Source organism: Dendrobates tinctorius, unplaced genomic scaffold (assembly GCF_039654945.1).
Source record: "Dendrobates tinctorius isolate UK_male_01 unplaced genomic scaffold, ASM3965494v1 ptg000033l, whole genome shotgun sequence".
NCBI classification, from domain to species: domain Eukaryota; kingdom Metazoa; phylum Chordata; class Amphibia; order Anura; family Dendrobatidae; genus Dendrobates; species Dendrobates tinctorius.
Genome location: NW_027361701.1, coordinates 19,057,014 through 19,076,132, shown reverse-complemented (window position 1 = coordinate 19,076,132; position 19,119 = coordinate 19,057,014). Strand labels below are relative to the sequence as shown.

The 19,119-nt window shown below is 47.2% G+C and overlaps 1 protein-coding gene across 7 annotated transcripts in view; it reads left to right on the top strand.

Moving 5' to 3' along the window:
* UCHL5 (ubiquitin C-terminal hydrolase L5) overlaps window positions 1-19,119 on the top strand; it is a 539,393-nt gene that overhangs the window by 275,190 nt on the left and 245,084 nt on the right. For all 7 annotated transcript variants that reach the window (XM_073573025.1, XM_073573020.1, XM_073573022.1 and 4 more), the window contains one exon: window positions 4,875-4,938. In XM_073573025.1, the coding sequence (XP_073429126.1) occupies window positions 4,875-4,938 (64 nt within the window). The remainder of the gene's footprint in view (window positions 1-4,874; window positions 4,939-19,119) is intronic.

The following is a 19,119-nucleotide window of genomic DNA, read 5'->3' as shown; positions in this document are numbered from 1 at the left end:
ATATATATATATATATATATATATATATATATATATATATGTATGTGTGTGTATATATATATATATAATATATATATATAGTGAGTTCTACTTCAATTGACGTCTTCAAACAGAGGCTGGACCGACATCTGGCTGGGATGATTTAGCGAATCCTGCTTTGCGCAGGGGGTTGGACCAGATGGCCCAGGAGGTCCCTTCCAACTCTACTATTCTATGATTCTATTCTATGATTCTATAATGTATGTGTATATATACACTGCTCAAAATAAAGGCAACACTTAAACAGAATATAACTCCTAGTAAATTAAACTTCTGTGAAATCAAACTGTCCACTTAGGAAGAACACTGTTTGAAATCAATTTCACATGCTGTTGTGCAAGTGGAATAGACAGCAGATGGAAATTATTGGCAATTATCAAGACACCCTCAATAAAGGAGTGGTTCTGCAGGTGGGGACCATAGACCACATCTCAGTACCAATGCTTTCTGGCTGATGTTTTGGTCACTTTTGAATGTTTGTTGTGCTTTCACACTCGTGGTAGCATGAGACGGACTCTACAATTCACACAAGTGGCTCAGGTAGTGCAGCTCATCCAGGATCAATTCTTATGGAAATAATTTACGGACTTCCATGCGCTGCTTGACAAAATACAGAATCCCACTTACGGTGAAAGATTAATCATTTATTTCCAATGCGTTTCGAAGTAACTTCTTCTTCTGGCGAGGACAAACATGTTTGTCATTCCCTGAGGAAGAAGTTGTTACTTCGAAACGCGTTGGGAATAAATGATTAATCTTTCACCGTAAGTGGGATTCTGTATTTTGTCAAGCAGCGCATGGAAGTCCATAAATTATTTCCATAAGAATTGATGTATCAGCGGTCACTCGGTTTGACCTTTGGACATGCAGCAGCTGACCATGAATCCCATGTGCTTGATCTCTCCTACAAATAGGTGAGTGAATTTCTTTTAATCTTTTAATATCAACTCGGATAAGACCCTATTGGCTTTTCTGTTCCTTTAGTATATTGCATTGAAGCTCATCCAGGATGGCACATCATTGCGAGCTGTGGCAAGAAGGTTTGCTGTGTCTGTCAGCATAGTGTCCAGAGGCCGGAGGCGCTACAAGGAGACAGGCCAGTATACCTGGAGATGTGGAGGGGGCTGTAGGTGGGCAACAACCCAGCAGCAGGACCGCTACCTCCGCCTTTGTGCAAGGAGGAACAGGAGGAGCACTGCCAGAGCCCCTGAAAATGACCTCCAGCATGCCACAAATGTGCATGTGTCTGCACAAACGGTTAGAAACCGACTCCATGAGGATGGTCTGAGTGCCCGACGTCCAACGATGGGGGTTGTGCTCACAGCCCTACACCGTGCGGGCCCTCCAAAGAAATGCCACCCCACACCATTACTGACCCACTGCCAAACCGGTCATGTTGCAGGCAGGCAGATCGCTCTCCACGGCATCTCCAGACTCTGTCACGTCTGTCTCGTGCTCAGTATGAACCTTCTTTCATCTGTGAAGAGCACAGGGCGCCAGTGGCGAGTTTTCCAATCCTGGTGTTCTGTGGCAAATGCCAAGCGTCCTGTTGTTGCCCTCCTGCGAATAGATTATTCTCCCATCATTGGCTCATGTTGTCTCTGGCACGGCCGGATGGGAGTAGTTGTCCCATCAGACGACGCCCAAGTACAATCACTATGGGGTGTTCATCGCATGGGTACACACCCGCAGACGAACGCACACACACATATTCCTCCCCCCTCACACACTCTTCCTCCTGACATCGTTTCCTTTGACAATTCACAGCGTTTTTGGTAGCAGATACGCAAACCTTTTTACACCTATATTTTTGCTGCAGATTTCACTGACTCAATTGAAGTCTATGAGTCAAAAACACTGCAGAAACGCAAAAAGAATTTATATGCTGCAGAAAATAAAACGCAAATACGGACGGAAATTTACTGATCATGTGCACAACACTTCAGGATTGTCATTGAATTACCTTGCATAAGTATTCCATTGCATTTTTGGACCATTTACGCGCATAAAAAAACGCAGTGAAAATGCATCAAAGACACATTGTGTGCACATATCCTCAGAATCAGTGGGATTTGTTGAAGTGTTCAGTGACAGTGGTCAGAATTGTAAAATTTTGGCCTGGTCATGAAGGTAAAAACAGGCTTGGGGGGGACTTAAGGGGTTAATATACCATTTTGAGGTAGATACAATGTTTTGCCTTTTATTTCAATGTTAAGATATTGAAAAAAACTAATTCTGGAATTTTGAGTCTGTTAGGCCGGTTTCACATTAGCGCTTTTTCAGCGCACGCACGGCCGGGGGTAGCTCCGCCCCCGAGCCGGCTCTCTGCCCGGCGTGCCCGCCCCTTGCTTGTAGCGCCGCCTACTAGCGGACAGCGGTGCCTGCGATCGGCGCACCCTATCTTTAGCATAGGGTGCGCAGATCGTGCGCAGGCCGTGCGCTAGTTGCGCTTTGACCTGCGCTGCGCACTTTTGACGGTGCGCCGTGCGCGCCAAAATCCAACTTTTCGGATTTTGGCGCGCACGGCGCACCGTCAAAAGTGCGCAGCGCAGGTCAAAGCGCAACTAGCGCACGATCTGCGCACCCTATGCTAAAGATAGGGTGCGCCGATCGCAGGCGCCGCTGTCCGCTAGTAGGCGGCGCTACAAGCAAGGGGCGGGCACGCCGGGCAGAGAGCCGGCTCGGGGGCGGAGCTACCCCGGCCGTGCGTGCGCTGAAAAAGCGCTAATGTGAAACCGGCCTTACTCCGTTTACCCATCTGATTACATTGTTTTATAGTTTGATCAGATACCAAATATGTGTAGCTTTTGTTTTTAATGGGGTGATTTTATCTTTTGGGGGGGGGGGGGTTGTAATTTTTTTTATACTTTTTACTGTAATCAATAGTTTTCTCTTGAAACTGTGATTGTCTGGTCACTTGTGCTACACATAGCAGAGCATCAGCACAGCTATGTGTAGCAGAAAATAATGGTCCAAAATTCCTGTTGAGAGGTGTAAGAAGCTTGTTGATGGTTATAGGAAGTGATTGCAGTTATTTATTCAAAAAGGGTGTGCAACCAAATTTTAAGTTGAGGGTGCCAACAACTTGTCTGGGACATTTTTGGGGTTTTGGGTGAAATTCTGTTCAATGTGCCTTTTTTCCTGTTTCAATACACACAGGAAATAAATGTTAATATAAGAAATCTCCAAACCATATTAGTAAATTAATGGTGGCAAAAAAATTTTCACCATGTTCAATAATGAACATAAAAGCATAACTTTGAACAAATCAGAAAATTGAGTCTACGCTAGTATACAAAAATACAAAATTTATTAAGTCATAGAATAATGACATGTACAAGAAATAAGTACAAAAAACATTAAATAACATACATGAGCAGAAGAAAAGTGTATGAGGGTAAAAATTGATAATCAATTTAATGACCTGTATACCCTAGATCTTAGCAATTAACCTGCCCACAATGGAAGTGCTAATAGGGCAGGAATTAATAAAGTAAATAAATCAGCTGCTTCTAGAGAGGGGCAGCACAAAGCAAGAGACACAGTACTATACCCCAGACTAAAGGAATTCCACACAAAGGGATATTCCAGAGTGAACATTAAATGAGTCATGTAAACCTCATCAAAAAAATATTATGAGGAGAAATACACATATGCTGGGGAAAGCTAGAAAGGTTAGTCTCTGCATTTGCTGACCACACACAAAAGAAAAGCTTAATGATGATTGAATAGCATAGTAAAATAATTACCCGTCATATTGCAGATCCCAGAGGCAGGGAGAGAAAAACCCCAACGCACGTTTCGGTGTGGATGTTCTTCCACAAAACATAATTTTCTGGGAGACCGTATTTTTCGGACTATAAGATGCACTTTTTCCAAAAAAAATTTGCGAGGAAAGTGGGGGGTACGTCTTATAGTCGGAACGCAGGCTTATCGGGGGCGTTGCTGCAGTAGTATAGCAGCGGAACTGGTGGTGGCAGAGGTATGGCGATACTGAGGCTCGGTGTGGGCGTTGCAGAGTACACCTGAGCAGGGTCCCTTGATCCAGCATCACAGGGTTCCCTGCAACAATCTTCCTAAAGCCGAGGCGGCACGTGCCCAGATTGCGATCTCTGCGACCCTTGGCTTCAGGAAAATGGCGGCCATTTTATTGAAGCTGAGAGCTGCCGAGATCTCAATCTGGGCACGCGCGGCCTCAGTAAGATGGCTGCCAAGAAACCGGTGATGCACTCGGCTCTGCTCGCCGTTGACACTGGGCCGCAGCGTCGCCACATTTATGCCGCCGGCATCCCGAGGAAGGGGCCTTGCTCCATGTTCTGCCTCCCCGCAGACACCGGACCAGCAGCATCACACCCCGGGACTGCAGCATTGCCCCACTTCTGCCACCGCCAGCATCCTGAGGAGGAAACCCTGCTCCATGCTGTGCCTCACCGCCGACACCGGACCGCAGCATCGCACCCCGGGACAGCAGCATTGCCCCACTTCTGCCGCTGCCGGCTTCCTGAGGAATGGACCATGCCTTCTGTGACCCCGCTCTACCACCGCCGGTCCTCAGGTAAGATACCTTAAATTCGGAGAATAAGACGGACCCCCATCTTATAAAATCTTTTTTCTGATATTTTTTTCCACCCCAAGATTTTGGGTGCGTCTTATGGTCCTGTGCATCTTATAGTCCGAAAAATACGGTACTTCATTTTCTGGAATAATTTCAAAGGTACCAACTCTTTCGGCCATGACTGTATGTACAAGGTTAACCCATGCTTCACATTCTGCAATATGTTATTTCAATCCTTTACCTGACAATGTACCGTAATAGAATTTTTGTTTTCTTGCAGGTCCCTGCAGTCATGATGAATGGATTGCTGCTGTTAAGCCTGTGATAGAGGCACGGATGCAAAAGTAATAATAGTTTTTTTATTCTAAATTTGTATCAAATTTGTCTATAAGGCCTCATTTAAGCGTCCATGATTTTTGTTGTACATAAAAAACACGGACCTTTAATCAGTGTTTTTTATGAGTTTCAGTGTGTCAAGTTTTACCATTTGTGAGGTTCACGTATGGAAAAAAATAAATAAATTGCATTACTTCTCCCAAACATTGCAATGTTAATATCTGAGAGCACAGGGATGATACACATATACCATCCATGTGCTGTCCATGATTTTCACGAAGCCAAAGACTTGTTTGAGTAATTTTGATCCATGACTTGGATCAAAAACGAATGTCGCCGTGAACCGATTATAATGAGTACGTGTTCTATTCTTGAAAGACCCAAATCATTTATGTGACTCAAGGACTGTCTGAATAGGACATTATAATGGGAGAAAGTTCAGAAAGATACTGCTACTGTCAAGATACCAGTGCTGGGTGACCGGCACTGCTGAGGTTAATGTTCTGACCTCAGTGCAGACTCAAACCTGCACACCTGGGACCTATTATGGTGGCCTCTCATTGGTTCTGGGGAGGCTTCTTATAGCCTCAGGAAACTCCCATTCCCCGTCAGTTATACTTTCGCCCTTGGCATTGTGTGGAGAAACCTGAGTGTGTTTGTGCTGTGTTCTGGTTGCATAATTCTCTGTGTATGACTCGGTCTGTTCTCTGGATTCTGCTTTGGATTCTGCCTGGTACCTTCTACGTCTGTTTGGTTTTGATCTCTGCTTGGCTCTGACTATCCGTTCTGTCTCATCCCTGGTACTTTACTGAGATCTTGTGTATGACCTATGGCTTTGTCTGACCTCCCGTCTGTTTATCCCTCCTGTACCTCGCTTGCCTGTACTGTGCATGACCCCCGCTTTGCCCGACTTTGAGTTTTCTACCTTCTTTGATAGGAGTCTAAGCCCCGCCCCCTTGCAGTGACATGACCGTTCACATGACCATAGGTCCTGTGCCTACTTTCTAAACTTCTACATTCAGGTCCCATGCATCTTTATTTTCTGGCTGTTCTTGTCCCCAGGAGTCCCTACGGTGCGGGTGAGTCCCTGCCTAGCTGAGGCTGTACGCCGGCGCTGTCAGGACCCTGACATTATAACTGACCATTAAGTTTTTGGGGGGTTTTTTGCGCAGAGAGTTATGGATCCCATACAGTCTCTGGCTGACCAGATGAAAAGTCTGAGTCAGATATTTCAGGGTCTATCTTTGGAGCAGCAAGCTCTGGCTCGTTCTCAGCAGCAGGTTTCTGAGACAGTGCGGGGGGCTTTAGCTGCTGGGTCTCTGGGGGCTGGGGCTAGTGATGTTGTTTTGGTGTCCCCAGAACCACCTGTTAAACTGCCTGACTTTTTTTCTGGAAACAGAAAAGAGTTCAGGGTCTTCATGGAGTGGTGCAAACTTTTTTTTAGTTTGAGACGTCTCTGTTAAGAGGGTCCCCACAAGCTTGGGCTTTCTTCCTTCCTCCCACTGCCCCTGAGAGAGTGTCCGTGAATGCATTTTTTGAGGCCCTCGGGCACATTTATGATGAGCCTGACCGAGTGCGATTGGCAGAGGACATGGTGATGAGCGTCTGTCAGGGGAAACACTCAGCTGAGTGGTTTTGTACTGAATTCCGCCGCTGGGCCGCAGAGATCTCTTGGAACGACGCCACACTCCGAGGACTCATTCGCAGAGGGTTGTCCCAGCGGCTGCAGGATGCCTTGGCGTTACATCCCCCACCTAACTCTCTCGAGGACGCCATGACCCAGGCCGTCCGGATGGACCGCAGGCTGCGGGCCAGAGGGGTGATGCAGGTGGAAACTCCATTGTTCCCCAGTGGAAAAGAGACTGCCCCTGAGCTCATGGATGTAGGCGCCCTCTCCCTGAAGGATACGGAGAGGAAATGCCGGAAGGACAAGCAGTTATGCTTTTACTGCGGTAAAACGGGACATTGGAAAAGGGAGTGTCCTGATTGCCCGTCTTCAACCCAGTCGGCGGGAAACGACTAGGTCTGGGTAGTCAACGGGGAGACTACTCAGACCCTCAGGTACCCTTTTCCTCGTTTTCTAAAGTCTTACTGCATGTGGAACTGTTTGTGGACGGTAGTTCTTTTTCCTCTACAGCCTTCGTGGACTGCGGATCATCGATTAACCTCATTGACTCCCAGTTGGTAACACACTGTAAGATAGGGACAGTTAGGCTCAAGGTTCCGATCAAGGTGATGGCCATTGACTCCTCTCCCCTCACTAAGGAGGGAATTCTCTTTATGTTGGACTTGTTTTCACTCAGAGTGGGCGCTATTCATGTGGAAAACCTAAGTTGTTTTGTTCTGGACAATCTACCTGCAGGGTTGGTGCTGGGCATGCCCTGGTTACAACGTCATAACCCAGTTATTAACTGGAAAATGGGGGAGATTGTTCAATGGGGGTTAAATGATTTTAAGTTATGTGATAAATCCGCACTGCTGGTTGAACCTGTTAAATCTGTGTCTGTATCATCTGTCGAGCTGGAAGGTATTCCGGAATGCCTGAAGGACTTCGAAGATGTATTCTCCGAAAGCGAGGCCGAGACTTTACCGCCACATAGACCCTTTGACTGCGCTATTGAGCTGGTCCCGGGGGCTAAATTACCTAAAGCCCGTCTGTTTAATTTGTCCGGACCTGAGCGCTTGGCTATGAAGGAGTACATTGCTGAAAGTCTGTGCAAAGGACACATACGTCCTTCAGTCTCACCAGTGGCGGCAGGTTTCTTTTTTGTAAAGAAAAAAGATGGCGGGTTACGTCCCTGTCTCGATTTTCGGGAGCTTAATCAGATTACGGTACGGAATACCGACCCCCTTCCATTGATTCCCGATTTGTGTAACCAACTATCAGAGGCAAAGTGGTTTTCTAAACTGGATCTTCGGGGGCATATAATTTGATAAGGGTCCGAGATGGGGATGAATGGAAAACCACGTTCCTCACGACCGAGGGACTGTTTGAAAATTTAGTCATGCCATTTGGTCTTACCAACGCCCCCGCCATATTTCAGAATTTCATCAGCGTGGTATTCTCAGATCTCATTGGTCGTTTTGTCGTTATCTACTTAGATGATATTTTGATATACTCCTCCGACAAGCATTTTCATTTGGAACATGTACGAACTGTTCTCCAAAGACTGAGAGAAAATCATCTGTATGCCAAATTGGAGAAATGTGTATTCTGTGTGCAAGAATTGTCTTTTTTGGGATTAATTGTATCCGGTGAGGGTTTTCGCATGGACCCCAAGAAGGTGCAGGCCATTGCAGATTGGGTGCAACCCCGAGATCTTAAGGGTCTTCAGCGCTTCTTGGGGTTCGCCAATTATTACCGCAAATTTATCCGGGGGTTTTCGCAAGTGGTCAAACCTCTCACGGATCTAACATGCAAAGGTGCGGATGTGAGAAATTGGTCCTCGCTCGCAAAAGAGACCTTTGCGACGCTGAAAAAATGTTTTATGTCTGCTCCTGTCTTGGTACAGCCAGATCCTTCCAAACCATTTGTGGTGGAGGTGGATGCCTCCGAGGTGGGGGTGGGGGCAGTGTTATCTCAAGAGTCTGCCACTCTTACCAACCTCAGGCCATGTGCTTTCTTTTCCAGGAAGTTCTTTGCTGCTGAAAGAAATTGATGTAGGCAATAGAGAGCTTCTTGCGGTCAAGTTGGCGTTTGAGGAATGGAGGCACTTTTTGGAGGGGGCCAGTCACCCGGTTACTGTGATCACTGATCACAAAAATTTGTCATACATTGAGTCTGCTAAAAGATTAACGCCCAGACAGGCCCGTTGGTCACTTTTTTTTTTTCTCGTTTCCAGTTTACTATTGCTTTCCGTCCAGGGTCAAAGAATGTCAAGGCTGACGCCTTATCTCGTAGTTTTCACCCTGTGTCTTCCCCTGAGCCACCGTCCTCCATCCTGCACCCTGGGGTGGTGTTAGTAGGGATCTCGTCTGAATTGGAATGGGAAATTGAGAAGGCCTAATCGCTAGCTCCTGCGGCCAAGCCAGGGGGCAAGTTGTTTGTCCCAGAGCAACTTCGCCTTAAACTCTTGCAAGAGTTCCACGAATCCAAGTTGTGTGCTCACCCTGGTATATCAGCCACGCGACTGGCGGTGGCTAGGATCTTCTGGTGGCCTACTCTTGGTTCTGATATAAAGAAATTCATTTCTGGTTGTGGGGTCTGCGCTCGTTCTAAAAGCTCCCATAGTCGGCCGGCGGGGGAGCTGATGCCCTTGGAAGTTCCCGAAAGACCGTGGACCCATCTGTCCATGGATTTTATTACCAATCTTCCCTCTTCCAGGGGTAATACGGTGGTATGGGTAGTGGTGGACAGATTTTCAAAGCAGGCTCATTTTGTACCCCTGTCCGCATTACCTTCTGCTGAGACCTTATCCAGATTTTTTGTGCAGCATGTGGTCCGCTTGCATGGGGTACCCCTGAATGTGGTGTCTGATCGTGGTGTGCAGTTTGTGGCTAAGTTTTGGCGTGCTTTCTGCAAAAAATTAGGGATATCTCTGTCCTTTTCGTCTGCATAGCATCCTGAGAGTAATGGTCAGACGGAACGCACTAATCAGTCTTTGGAACAGATCCTCAGATGACTAACTTCTGCTAGACAGAATGACTGGTGTGATATACTGCCGTTGGCTGAATTTGCCTTCAATAGTCGGGTGAGTCAATCCACTGGTCTGTCCCCTTTCTTGATCAACTATGTGTTCAGTCCTCATTTTGGTGTGTTTTCTCGTCTGGATTCGGGGTGCCCCGGGGCTGAGGACTCTGTTCAGCGGTTAAAAAATACATGGGCAGAAGTCCGGCGGCGTATATCTAGGTCTCAAGGCAGGTATAAGTTTTTCGTGTACAGGAAACGAACACGTGGTCCCATGTTTCAGGTTGGAGAGAAAGTTTGGCTCTCCAATGCGAAACATTAAGTTAAAGATTCCATCAGCCAAGTTGGGCCCCAAATTCATTGGCCCGTACAAGATTGTGGAAAAAATCAACCCAGTAGCGTACAGGCTATGTTTTCCACCCTCTTTCAAGATCCCTAACATCTTCCATAGATCTCTACTGAAACAGTTTGAAGCAGTCCTGGGAGAATCCGAGTCCGCTGCTCCTCTGGTTTCGGTTGAGGGACATGTGGAATATGAGATTGATCACATCGTAGATTCTAGGTTGTTACAGCGGTCAGTACAGTACCTAGTTCATTGGAAGGGGTATGGGCCAGAGGACAGGTCCTGGGTGCCGGCCCGGTTGATGCATGTGGATCGCCTGGTTCGGCCTTTCCATGCTAGGTACCCGGGCAAGCCTGGGGGTCTAGAGGCCCCCCGTTGAGAATTGGGTACTGTCATGATACCAGTGCTGGGTGACCGGCACTGCTGGGGTTAATGTTTTGACCTCAGTGCAGACTCTCACCTGCACACCTGGGACCTATTATGGTGGCCTCTCATTGGTTCTGGGGAGGCTTCTTATAGCCTGGGGAAGCTCCCATCCCCCGTCAGTTATACTTTCGCCCTTGGCATTGTGTGGTGACCCCTGAGTGTGTTTGTGCTGTGTTCTGGTTGCATAATTCTCTGTGTATGACTCGGTCTGTTCTCTGGATTCTGCTTTGGATTCTGCCTGGTACCTTCTACATCTGTTTGGTTTTGATCTCTGCTTGGCTCTGACTATCCGTTGTGTCTCATCCCTGGTACTTTACTTAGATCTTGTGTATGACCTTTGGCTTTGTCTGACCTCCCGTCTGTTTTTTCCCTCATGTACCTCGCTTGCCTGTATTGTGCATGACCCCCGCTTTGCCCGACTTTGAGTTTTCTACCTTCTTTGATAGCAGGACGCTAAGCCCCGCCCCCTTGCGGTCACATGACCGCTCACATGACCATAGGTCCTGTGCCTACTTTCTAAACTTCTACATTCAGGTCCCGTGCATCTTTATTTTCTGGCTGTTCTTGTCCCCAGGAGTCCCTACGGTGCAGGTGAGTCCCTGCCTAGCGGAGGCTGTATGCCGGCGCTGTCAGGACCCTGACAGCTATTTTCTCTTTATACAGTACTTCTGTTGAAACGCATGGGGATTTTATCGCTAGGTAAAAACACTTATGCAAGCAAATACAGTATATATTGGTATAGTTATCAATTGCTTTTCTATGCTGTGATAAAATGCAGGTTACTAAGCTGTGGTCCTCCCACTAAATATTTTCCATAGCTAGGGGTCTAAGGGGTAAGGTTTCTCCTTGTGAAGAGTGACATGCCAGCTCTGGCTTGTCAAGGTAAGGAGGCTTATTCGCCATGCAATGCTCCTCTGGGAAAATAATATGCAAAAAGAGAAAAAGAGGACTTGAACTCTATAGTGCCACCTGTTGGTAGTAGCGATCCTACAAGTCACAATCAACCCTTTAACGAGTCTTGTAATATGACTTAGGATAAAAGCCAAGTCAGTATCTCAATTTGCAGACATGGTGTTTCGAGCTATTGGCTCTCGTCAGTGCAAAGTATGAGAACTGATTTGGCTAGGTGAGAGGCTCTGGACTGAGGTCTAAGGGGCAAGGCTTCTCCTTGTGGAGAGTGACATGCCAGCTCTGGCTTGTCAAGGTAAGGAGGCTTATTCGCTGTGCAATGTTCCTCTGGGAAAATAACCTTACCCCTTAGACTGCAAAGAATGAAGCCCAGGAGCAGGGCGTGCCCAAAGGTAGACCTGGACTACGCAATGTGCCCTGCTGACCCGGATATTCTGGGGGTACCGAATCTGGAGGAGCAGCCCTACATTTAAAAGGAGACAAGGACATGGCTCTGTGCTCCCGTGCCCATTATCCCCCCTGGGAAAATGGAGACAACAGAGGTTCAGCAGCAGCTTGTGCAGCAGCTCATTGGGAAGCTGCAGCAACAAACAAACCGGCGTCAACCCCGTAGCGGGTCTGGAGGCAGCCTTGTCTTTGATAGACAAGATTCTGCAGGTAGATCCCATCAGAGGAGCTCCAGCAGAATGTAGGAATCATCAGCCTCCCAATATAGTCTTTCGGATGAGATGTGTCCCACTCATAATCCATCTGGTACCTTTCAATTGCCTCACACTGTTAAGTGGTCTCCGGGAAAGTTCACTCGGTGATGTAACCTTCCTCTTCTTTCTCCCAATTTTTTGCTAGGGAATGACGTGTACAGTGAAGTATTAGAATAAAGAGTGTGCATTTTGCAGGTACCTATTAACTGACTACCGCCAGAAGAGACTTTGGCAGTCATGGGTCAACTTGGGTTTTTTCGTTTTTGAGCTTCCATTTTTTGCTCCCATTCTTCTCAGAGCCGTAACTTTTTTTTATTTTTCCGTCAATATGGCCATGTGAGAGCTTGTTTATTGCAAGGTGAGCTGTACTTTTGAATGACACCATTGGTTTTGCCATATATTGTACTGGAAAACAGGAAAAAAATTCCGAGTGCAGTGAAATCACAAAAAATTGCAATTCCCTTTTCTTTTATGTTTTACTATTTTACCACGTTAACTAAACGCTAAAATTGACCTGCCATTATGGTTCTCCAGGTCATTACGAGTTCGTAGCTACCAAACATGTATAGGTTCTTTTTTTTAAGTAGTGAAAAAAATCCAGTTTCTTAAAAAAACAAGAAAAAAACTGGTTTTTGGTGTAGATACAGTCTTTTGATCTCCTGTTATTGCAAATTAATGCACTGTTGCGGTGACCAAAAAAAACGTAAATCTGGCCTTTTGACTTTCTCATTATGCCGTTAAACCAATTGGATTAATTATTTTTATGTATTGATAGATCGGGCGATTCTGACCGCAGCGATGCCCAATATGTGTATTTAATTATTTTGAATGGGGGGTGATTTGAACTTTTTATATTTTTATTTTATGTTTTTAGAAACATATTTTTTTTTTTACTTGTTCCAGTAGTCTCCATGGGAGACTACAAGCTGCGATCTTCCGATCACTTGTGCTACACAGAGCAGGGCTTCAGCCCTGCTCTATTTAGCTAAAATGCTCACTTGCTATGAGTGCCAACCGCTAGGCGGGGCTCATAGTAATCTGGCTATGACGACCACAGGCGTCTGCTGCAGATCCCGGGTTGTTATGCCAACCCATCGACACCACGTGGTCATGTCACACGGGCGCCATTGGGCGAGATTAGTAACGCGCTTCCAGTGCAAGCATGTTAAATGCCGCTGTCGTGAGATTGACAGAGGCATTTTTAACATATTAACAGCCGAAGGTGGATCGCTATTCCGTCCGCGGCTGTTTTAGGGAAAATGTCAGAAGTTCAAATCAGCAGACATGTGCCGGAGAAGTTGTGAGTTCACCACCGGAACCTGCAGCAAACGGGGGAGCCCACCTTAGACGTAACTATATGTCTTAAGTAGGAAATGGGTTAAGCAAACTGTAGCCGAGGAAACCCCTGGCTTTGCTACTAACTTGAGATCTATCTTCAGGGCAGATATTAGAGATTCCCTTTTAAATCTTTCCCAGGAAGAGATCCATAGGGTAAAGAAGAATAGAAGAGCTAGGTTCCCTGATTCAGAGGTGTAGTGGCTCAGAAAAAAAATACTCCTCCGAATCCTCTTCATCAGCTTCCTCCTCTTCAGACGACAAGTCAGGTCATTTCTGTTTTGCCATAGATCACATGGACAAGCTTGTTAAAGCGGTTAGAGATACCTTGGGGATAGTAGAGTCCAAACCAAAAAGATCGTTCCGGGGCATCACGTTTGGTGGATTGGACAAAAGAGACACAGGTAATTTCCCTTAAATTAAAGGATGCGCACCTTAATGCAAAGGGAGTGGAAAAAAGCCGAGAGGAAAGACTCCCTTCGCATGGCATTTAAGAGGCGAGAGATCCCTTTGATGAGCCTTCCTCATCATGCTCGAATAAAGCCCCAAAGCTGGATGCGGTCATTGCAAAGGCTTCTAGGAGATACCTCCTATACCCTTAGAGGAAATGGTAAATTTAAAAGAGCCGCTTGACAAGAAATCGGATAGCTTAAAGTGACTTGGGAGACGTTGGCAGGAGCACTAAAACCAGCGGTGGCTGCTATGTGTACTGCCGGGTCCTTAATGATCTGGTTGCACCGGCTGGAGACTCAACTAAATGAAAACATATCTAGGGACAGCATGCTGTCCACTGTCACGCTGATGTGAGGAGCTGCATAGTTTTTGTCAGACGCTTCAGCGGACTCTGGCTGTTTGGCAGCGAGATCCGCGTCCCTTACAAACATGGCCCGGAGGGCTTTATGGCAGAAGTGCTGGCCAGGGGACATCTAGGCCAGATCAAAGCTGTCCGCCATTCCATGTGAGTGGGAACACCTGTTTGGCTCGGCTTTGGATGAATTTATACCAAAGACAAGCGATGAAAAGAAGTTTCCTAGCTTGTCCATCCCATCCTACAAGCATTTCTTCAGTAAAAGAAGGTTCTCCCAAAGGAAGCCCTCCGTAGATCAGATCAAGTAGGATGACAGGAAGAGGAAAGGTAGAGGTTTCACGCTTGGAACCTTCTCCCAAGATTCAAAAAAACCTGGCCATTGACTTCCATCCCAGGTGTTAGTGGGGGGGGACTTTTGTCCTTCTTTCCTAATGAGTTCTGGGCTAAACATGGAGTTCCTATCAATCCCACAAGAGAGGTTCATGGTAACTCTCTATCGGGCCTCCACAGCAGAACAACATGCCCTAGAGGCAGAAGTCTTAGCCCTCTAGGCTATGTACCCACGTTGCAGAAATGCTGCTGCAATTTCCGCAACATTTCCACTCTCCCGCCGCGGGTAAAACACCTGCGGAATGGTTGCGCATACTACGCTATTAGCATCACTTGGAATGTGATAGGTAGGATGTTAAAATAATAATAATAAAAAAAATTATTCTCACCTTCTGACGGCCCCCGATCGCCTCTCACCACGCTCCCGGCATCTTCCGGTCCCAGTCATGCTTTGCGCGAAGGACCCGAGATGATGTCACGCTCGCGAGAGCGCAACGTCAACGCGGTCTTTCGCGCAAAGCATGACTGGGACCGGAAGATGCCGGGAGCATGGTGAGAGGCGGGTAGGACTCCGGGGGCCGCCGGAGGGTGAGCATATCACTATTTTGTATTTTTATTCTATTTTTTACAGGATTATGTATCCCAGAGGACAGGGATCCATATTAACTCCTGTAAGTCCATTTTTTATCACTGTGATTTATTATTATTACCTATTGGATCCCCAGTTCCTGTTCCTATGCACTTTTGCAATGATTTATTGCATTGATTATTAGATTTTTATGATAGTTTATCACTTCCTCATTATATTTTTATATACAACTTTTTGAATAATTTTTTTTAGCATGGATTTCTTATTACACGCATGCACTTTATATTTTTACCCTTTGCCATGACAGCACCCGCATGAGAGGGATCCGCCCATAGGACCAGGAAACCTACAGAGATAAAAGGGGCGGTCCCCCTCAGTTGATTTCCTGTTCCTATAGGAATCCCTGGAATACCTGCACGAAGATCCTGAGCCAGTGCACCCACCTGTGTGGTCTTCATGGGGGAACAGCAGGGGCTGCGGCTTTAGAAGCAGCGGCAGGCGAGCCACTGCTTGCATCCCCCCATCTGAGTGCTATGCGGGATGGTTCTGGCTGTATGAGGTGGCCTGGACTCCCGAGGGCACGAGCAGGAGTCTCGGCAAGAAGGTCGCTGCAGACTCAGCAGCGACGGTGCGCAGGCGCAGTATCGGGGCCCTGACTTCTCTGACCCGGAAGTAGCCGGAGCACTTTTGGGGGGGAGGCGGCATTGCGGCGCCATATTCAAAATAGCCGGCGGCACACGAGGCCAGCATGTCGTCCCTGGTGCATGAGGTGCACCAAACGTAGCAGCACTAGAAAAACTGGCAGCGCTGGTAAAAGTGGCAGCGCAGGAGGTGCTAGAAGCGGCTGTAGCAGCAGCACCAGGAAAAGTGCTTCCACAAGCACAGGGCAACGGGGTAAAGAAGTGGAACAACCTAGAGTCCGTATGGCGTCTCCGCCTTCAGAACCGGTACCGTGGCTTCATTGGGTGAGTGAAGGGTCTCTACCTATTAAGCTGACCCTTCCTTCTCTATACCTCTCCTCCTAGGCTAAGAAAACCCATAAGCCGAAACATAAAGAATGTGCCCTGTTTGCGCACCCGGCTCCCCAACTTATACTCTAGGGGTACCGTTTCACATAGCGACGCACCAGCGATCCCGACAACGATACGACATGGTAGGGATCGCTGTTGCGTCGCTACATGGTCGCTAGTAAGCTGCCAAACAGGCAGATCTCTAACGACGCACCAGCGATCCTGACAACGATACGACCTGGTAAGGATCGCTGGTGCGTTGTCACACAGCAGCTATTCTGAACGATTCCAGCCTGCGTCTCCGAGTTCTGCGTCGCCAACGAGGTCGCTCATTGGCGTCAAACACAGCGATGCATGCTGGCCAGCGGGTCGCCGACGATGAAAAAATGGCCCAGGACATTCGAGCACGGTCAGCGATATCCAGCAGGGGAGCCGGTCGCTGCTGCATGTCACATGTAGCGAGATCGCTGTTGCGTCACAAAATCGGTGACGCATCAGCGATCTCGCTATGTGAGACGGGGGCTTAAGAGATTATGTCCAGGGTGCATCGGTCAAACCTTACAGGAGGAGGCCGCAGTAGCAGCCACGGAGGTCAGAGCCATGAGTAGGCAAGAGATTCAGGCTCTGGGGGCCAGTGTTTCAAAGAATAAAAGCCCCTTCCCCAGTCTCAAGTTTGGGGTCTGAAGAGGGTATAATCCGATTTTCTGCTTCCTCCGAATCTTCATCCAATTCATCAGAGGATGAGGGCCGAACATGCTTTCCTATTGACAGCACAGATAACCTCGCAAAATCAGTTAGGAATACGATGGGGTGCCCTGACACAAGAGTCCAGGTCCGCACAGGACATAATGTCTGCTGACACAGAAGAAACGCAGGTCCTTTCCAGTAATTTCCACTATTACGGACCTTGATAAAAAGGAATGGGACAGGCAGAGCCAGTGAGGGTTTCTCCTTTCCTCCTCCAAAAAATGTTACCCTTTTAGTGACGAGGAGCTGGCCACATGGTCCAAGGTTCCAAAAGTAGATGCGGCTGTAGCGTCCACCTCAAAACAGTCGGTCTTACCAGAGGAGGATGCAGGAGTTTTCCGGACCCCCTGGACCGCAGGACCGAAGCCTTGCTCAAAAGGTCATGGGAAGCTAACGCCGGAGCTTTAAAACGCACCATCTCCAGCACATGCACCACTAGGTCATTATTGGTCTGGATAGATCAGTTGGAGCAACAGATCAAGGGGAAAGTGGCAAGAGAGAACGTGTTGCATGCAATCCCATTGATCAGAGGAGCCACGACATTCTTAGCAGATGCATCAGCAGACTCCCTGCGCCTGGCAGCTAGGTTGGCCGGTTTGGGTAACGCAGCTCGACGATCCCTCTGGCTAAAGAGCTGGAAAGGAGATGCAAAGTCTAAAACGAAACTCTGTGCAAACCCGTTCCAGGGTGAGTTCATGTTTGGAAAGATACTGGATGATTTACTCACCAAGGCAGGAGAGAGAAGGGATTCCCTAATCAGTCTTTTCCTTCCTACAGGAGGGTGTTTAGAAGACGACCATTTAATAGGAGGAAGCCGTATGAACCACAAAAAGACCGCTGGGAATCAAAAGAAACAAATCACAGAGGTGCCTTGTTCAGTGGGTCTTCTACAATGAAATGTAGTAGATATAGATAGTACAGACCCCCCCAGTAGGTGGTAGGTTAAAAGTTTTCCACCATAAGTGGAGACGCATAACATCGAGTCAGTGGATCCTTGACCTGATAAAGTTTGGGTTAAGATTAGAGTTTTTTTCGGATCCCACGAGATACATTCATAGTGACATCCCTTAGAGCACCGGAACAACAGGAGGCGCTCCAATTAGAACTTTTCACTCTTCTGGCCAAAAAAGTTCTGGTAGAAGTACCTAGGGATCAGGAAGGGTAGGGATTCTATTCCCCTTTTATTCCTGGTTACCAAACCTGATAGATCATTCCGTACCATAATAAATCTTAGGAAATTGAATACCTTTCTGTATGAACATACCTTTAAAATGGAATCAATCAGGTCTACCATAAAACTTTTGTTTCCCAGATGTCTCATGGCCGGGCTAGACTTGAAAGATGCGTACTACCATCTTCCCATACACGCCGAACACCAACAGTACCCCAGGGTGGCAGTCAACCTGGCAGATCAAAACCATCATTTTCAGTTTGCAGCGATGCTGTTCGGCCTTTCGATGGCTCCACGAGTGTTCACGAAAGTAATGCTGGAGGTGATGGCTCATCTGCGTCAGCAAGATACACTAATTGTGCCCTACCTAGATGATTTTCTAGTGATAGGAGGGTCTACCTCCCAGTGTAAAGAATGCTTGTCTAACACCATTTCATCTTTACAGGCATTAGGATGGATTGTCAATTTAAAAAAATCCAGACTGGTCCCAGAAACCCTTCAGTCTTTCTTGGGATTACACCTGGACTCCGTAAGTCAGAGGTGTCTTCTCCCAGAATCCAAGAAGTTGACTATATTTTCAAAGGTCAGGTCAGCTAGGGACAACCCTCCCATGTCACTGAGGAAAGTCATATCCCTCCTGGAGTCCCTCACCTCCTGCATTCCAGCATTTTAATGGGCCCAATACCATACTAGAACCTTGCAACGGGAGGTCCTATATACACACCACCATTGTCAGGGGAGTCTACATAGAAAGATCATCCTTTCTGAGGAGGTGCTAGATTCCTTATCCTGGTGGTTAAATAAAGATCATCTCTCTAAGGGAGTGCCATGGTCGATAAAACCTTCCAAAATAATTACCACTGACGCTAGTCCAGATGGGTGGGGCGCCCATTTTGGAGGTGATCTAGCTCAGGGCCTCTGGGACACTATTGAAATAGAACGCTCCTCCAGTTGGAAAGAGTTAAAAGCGGTTGATTTATGCTTTGAATTATCTTCTCCCCAGCTCCGAGGATCTCACATAAGAATTATTTCGGACAATATGACAGTGGTCGCGTATTTAAATCATCAAGGCGTAACGCGATCGGAAAGTCTGTCTACAACAAAGGACATCTTCGACTTAGCAGAAGTCAACTTGTTGTCCCTGACGGCGCTCCACATCAAAGGCGAGGAAAATACGAAGGCCGACTTCCTCT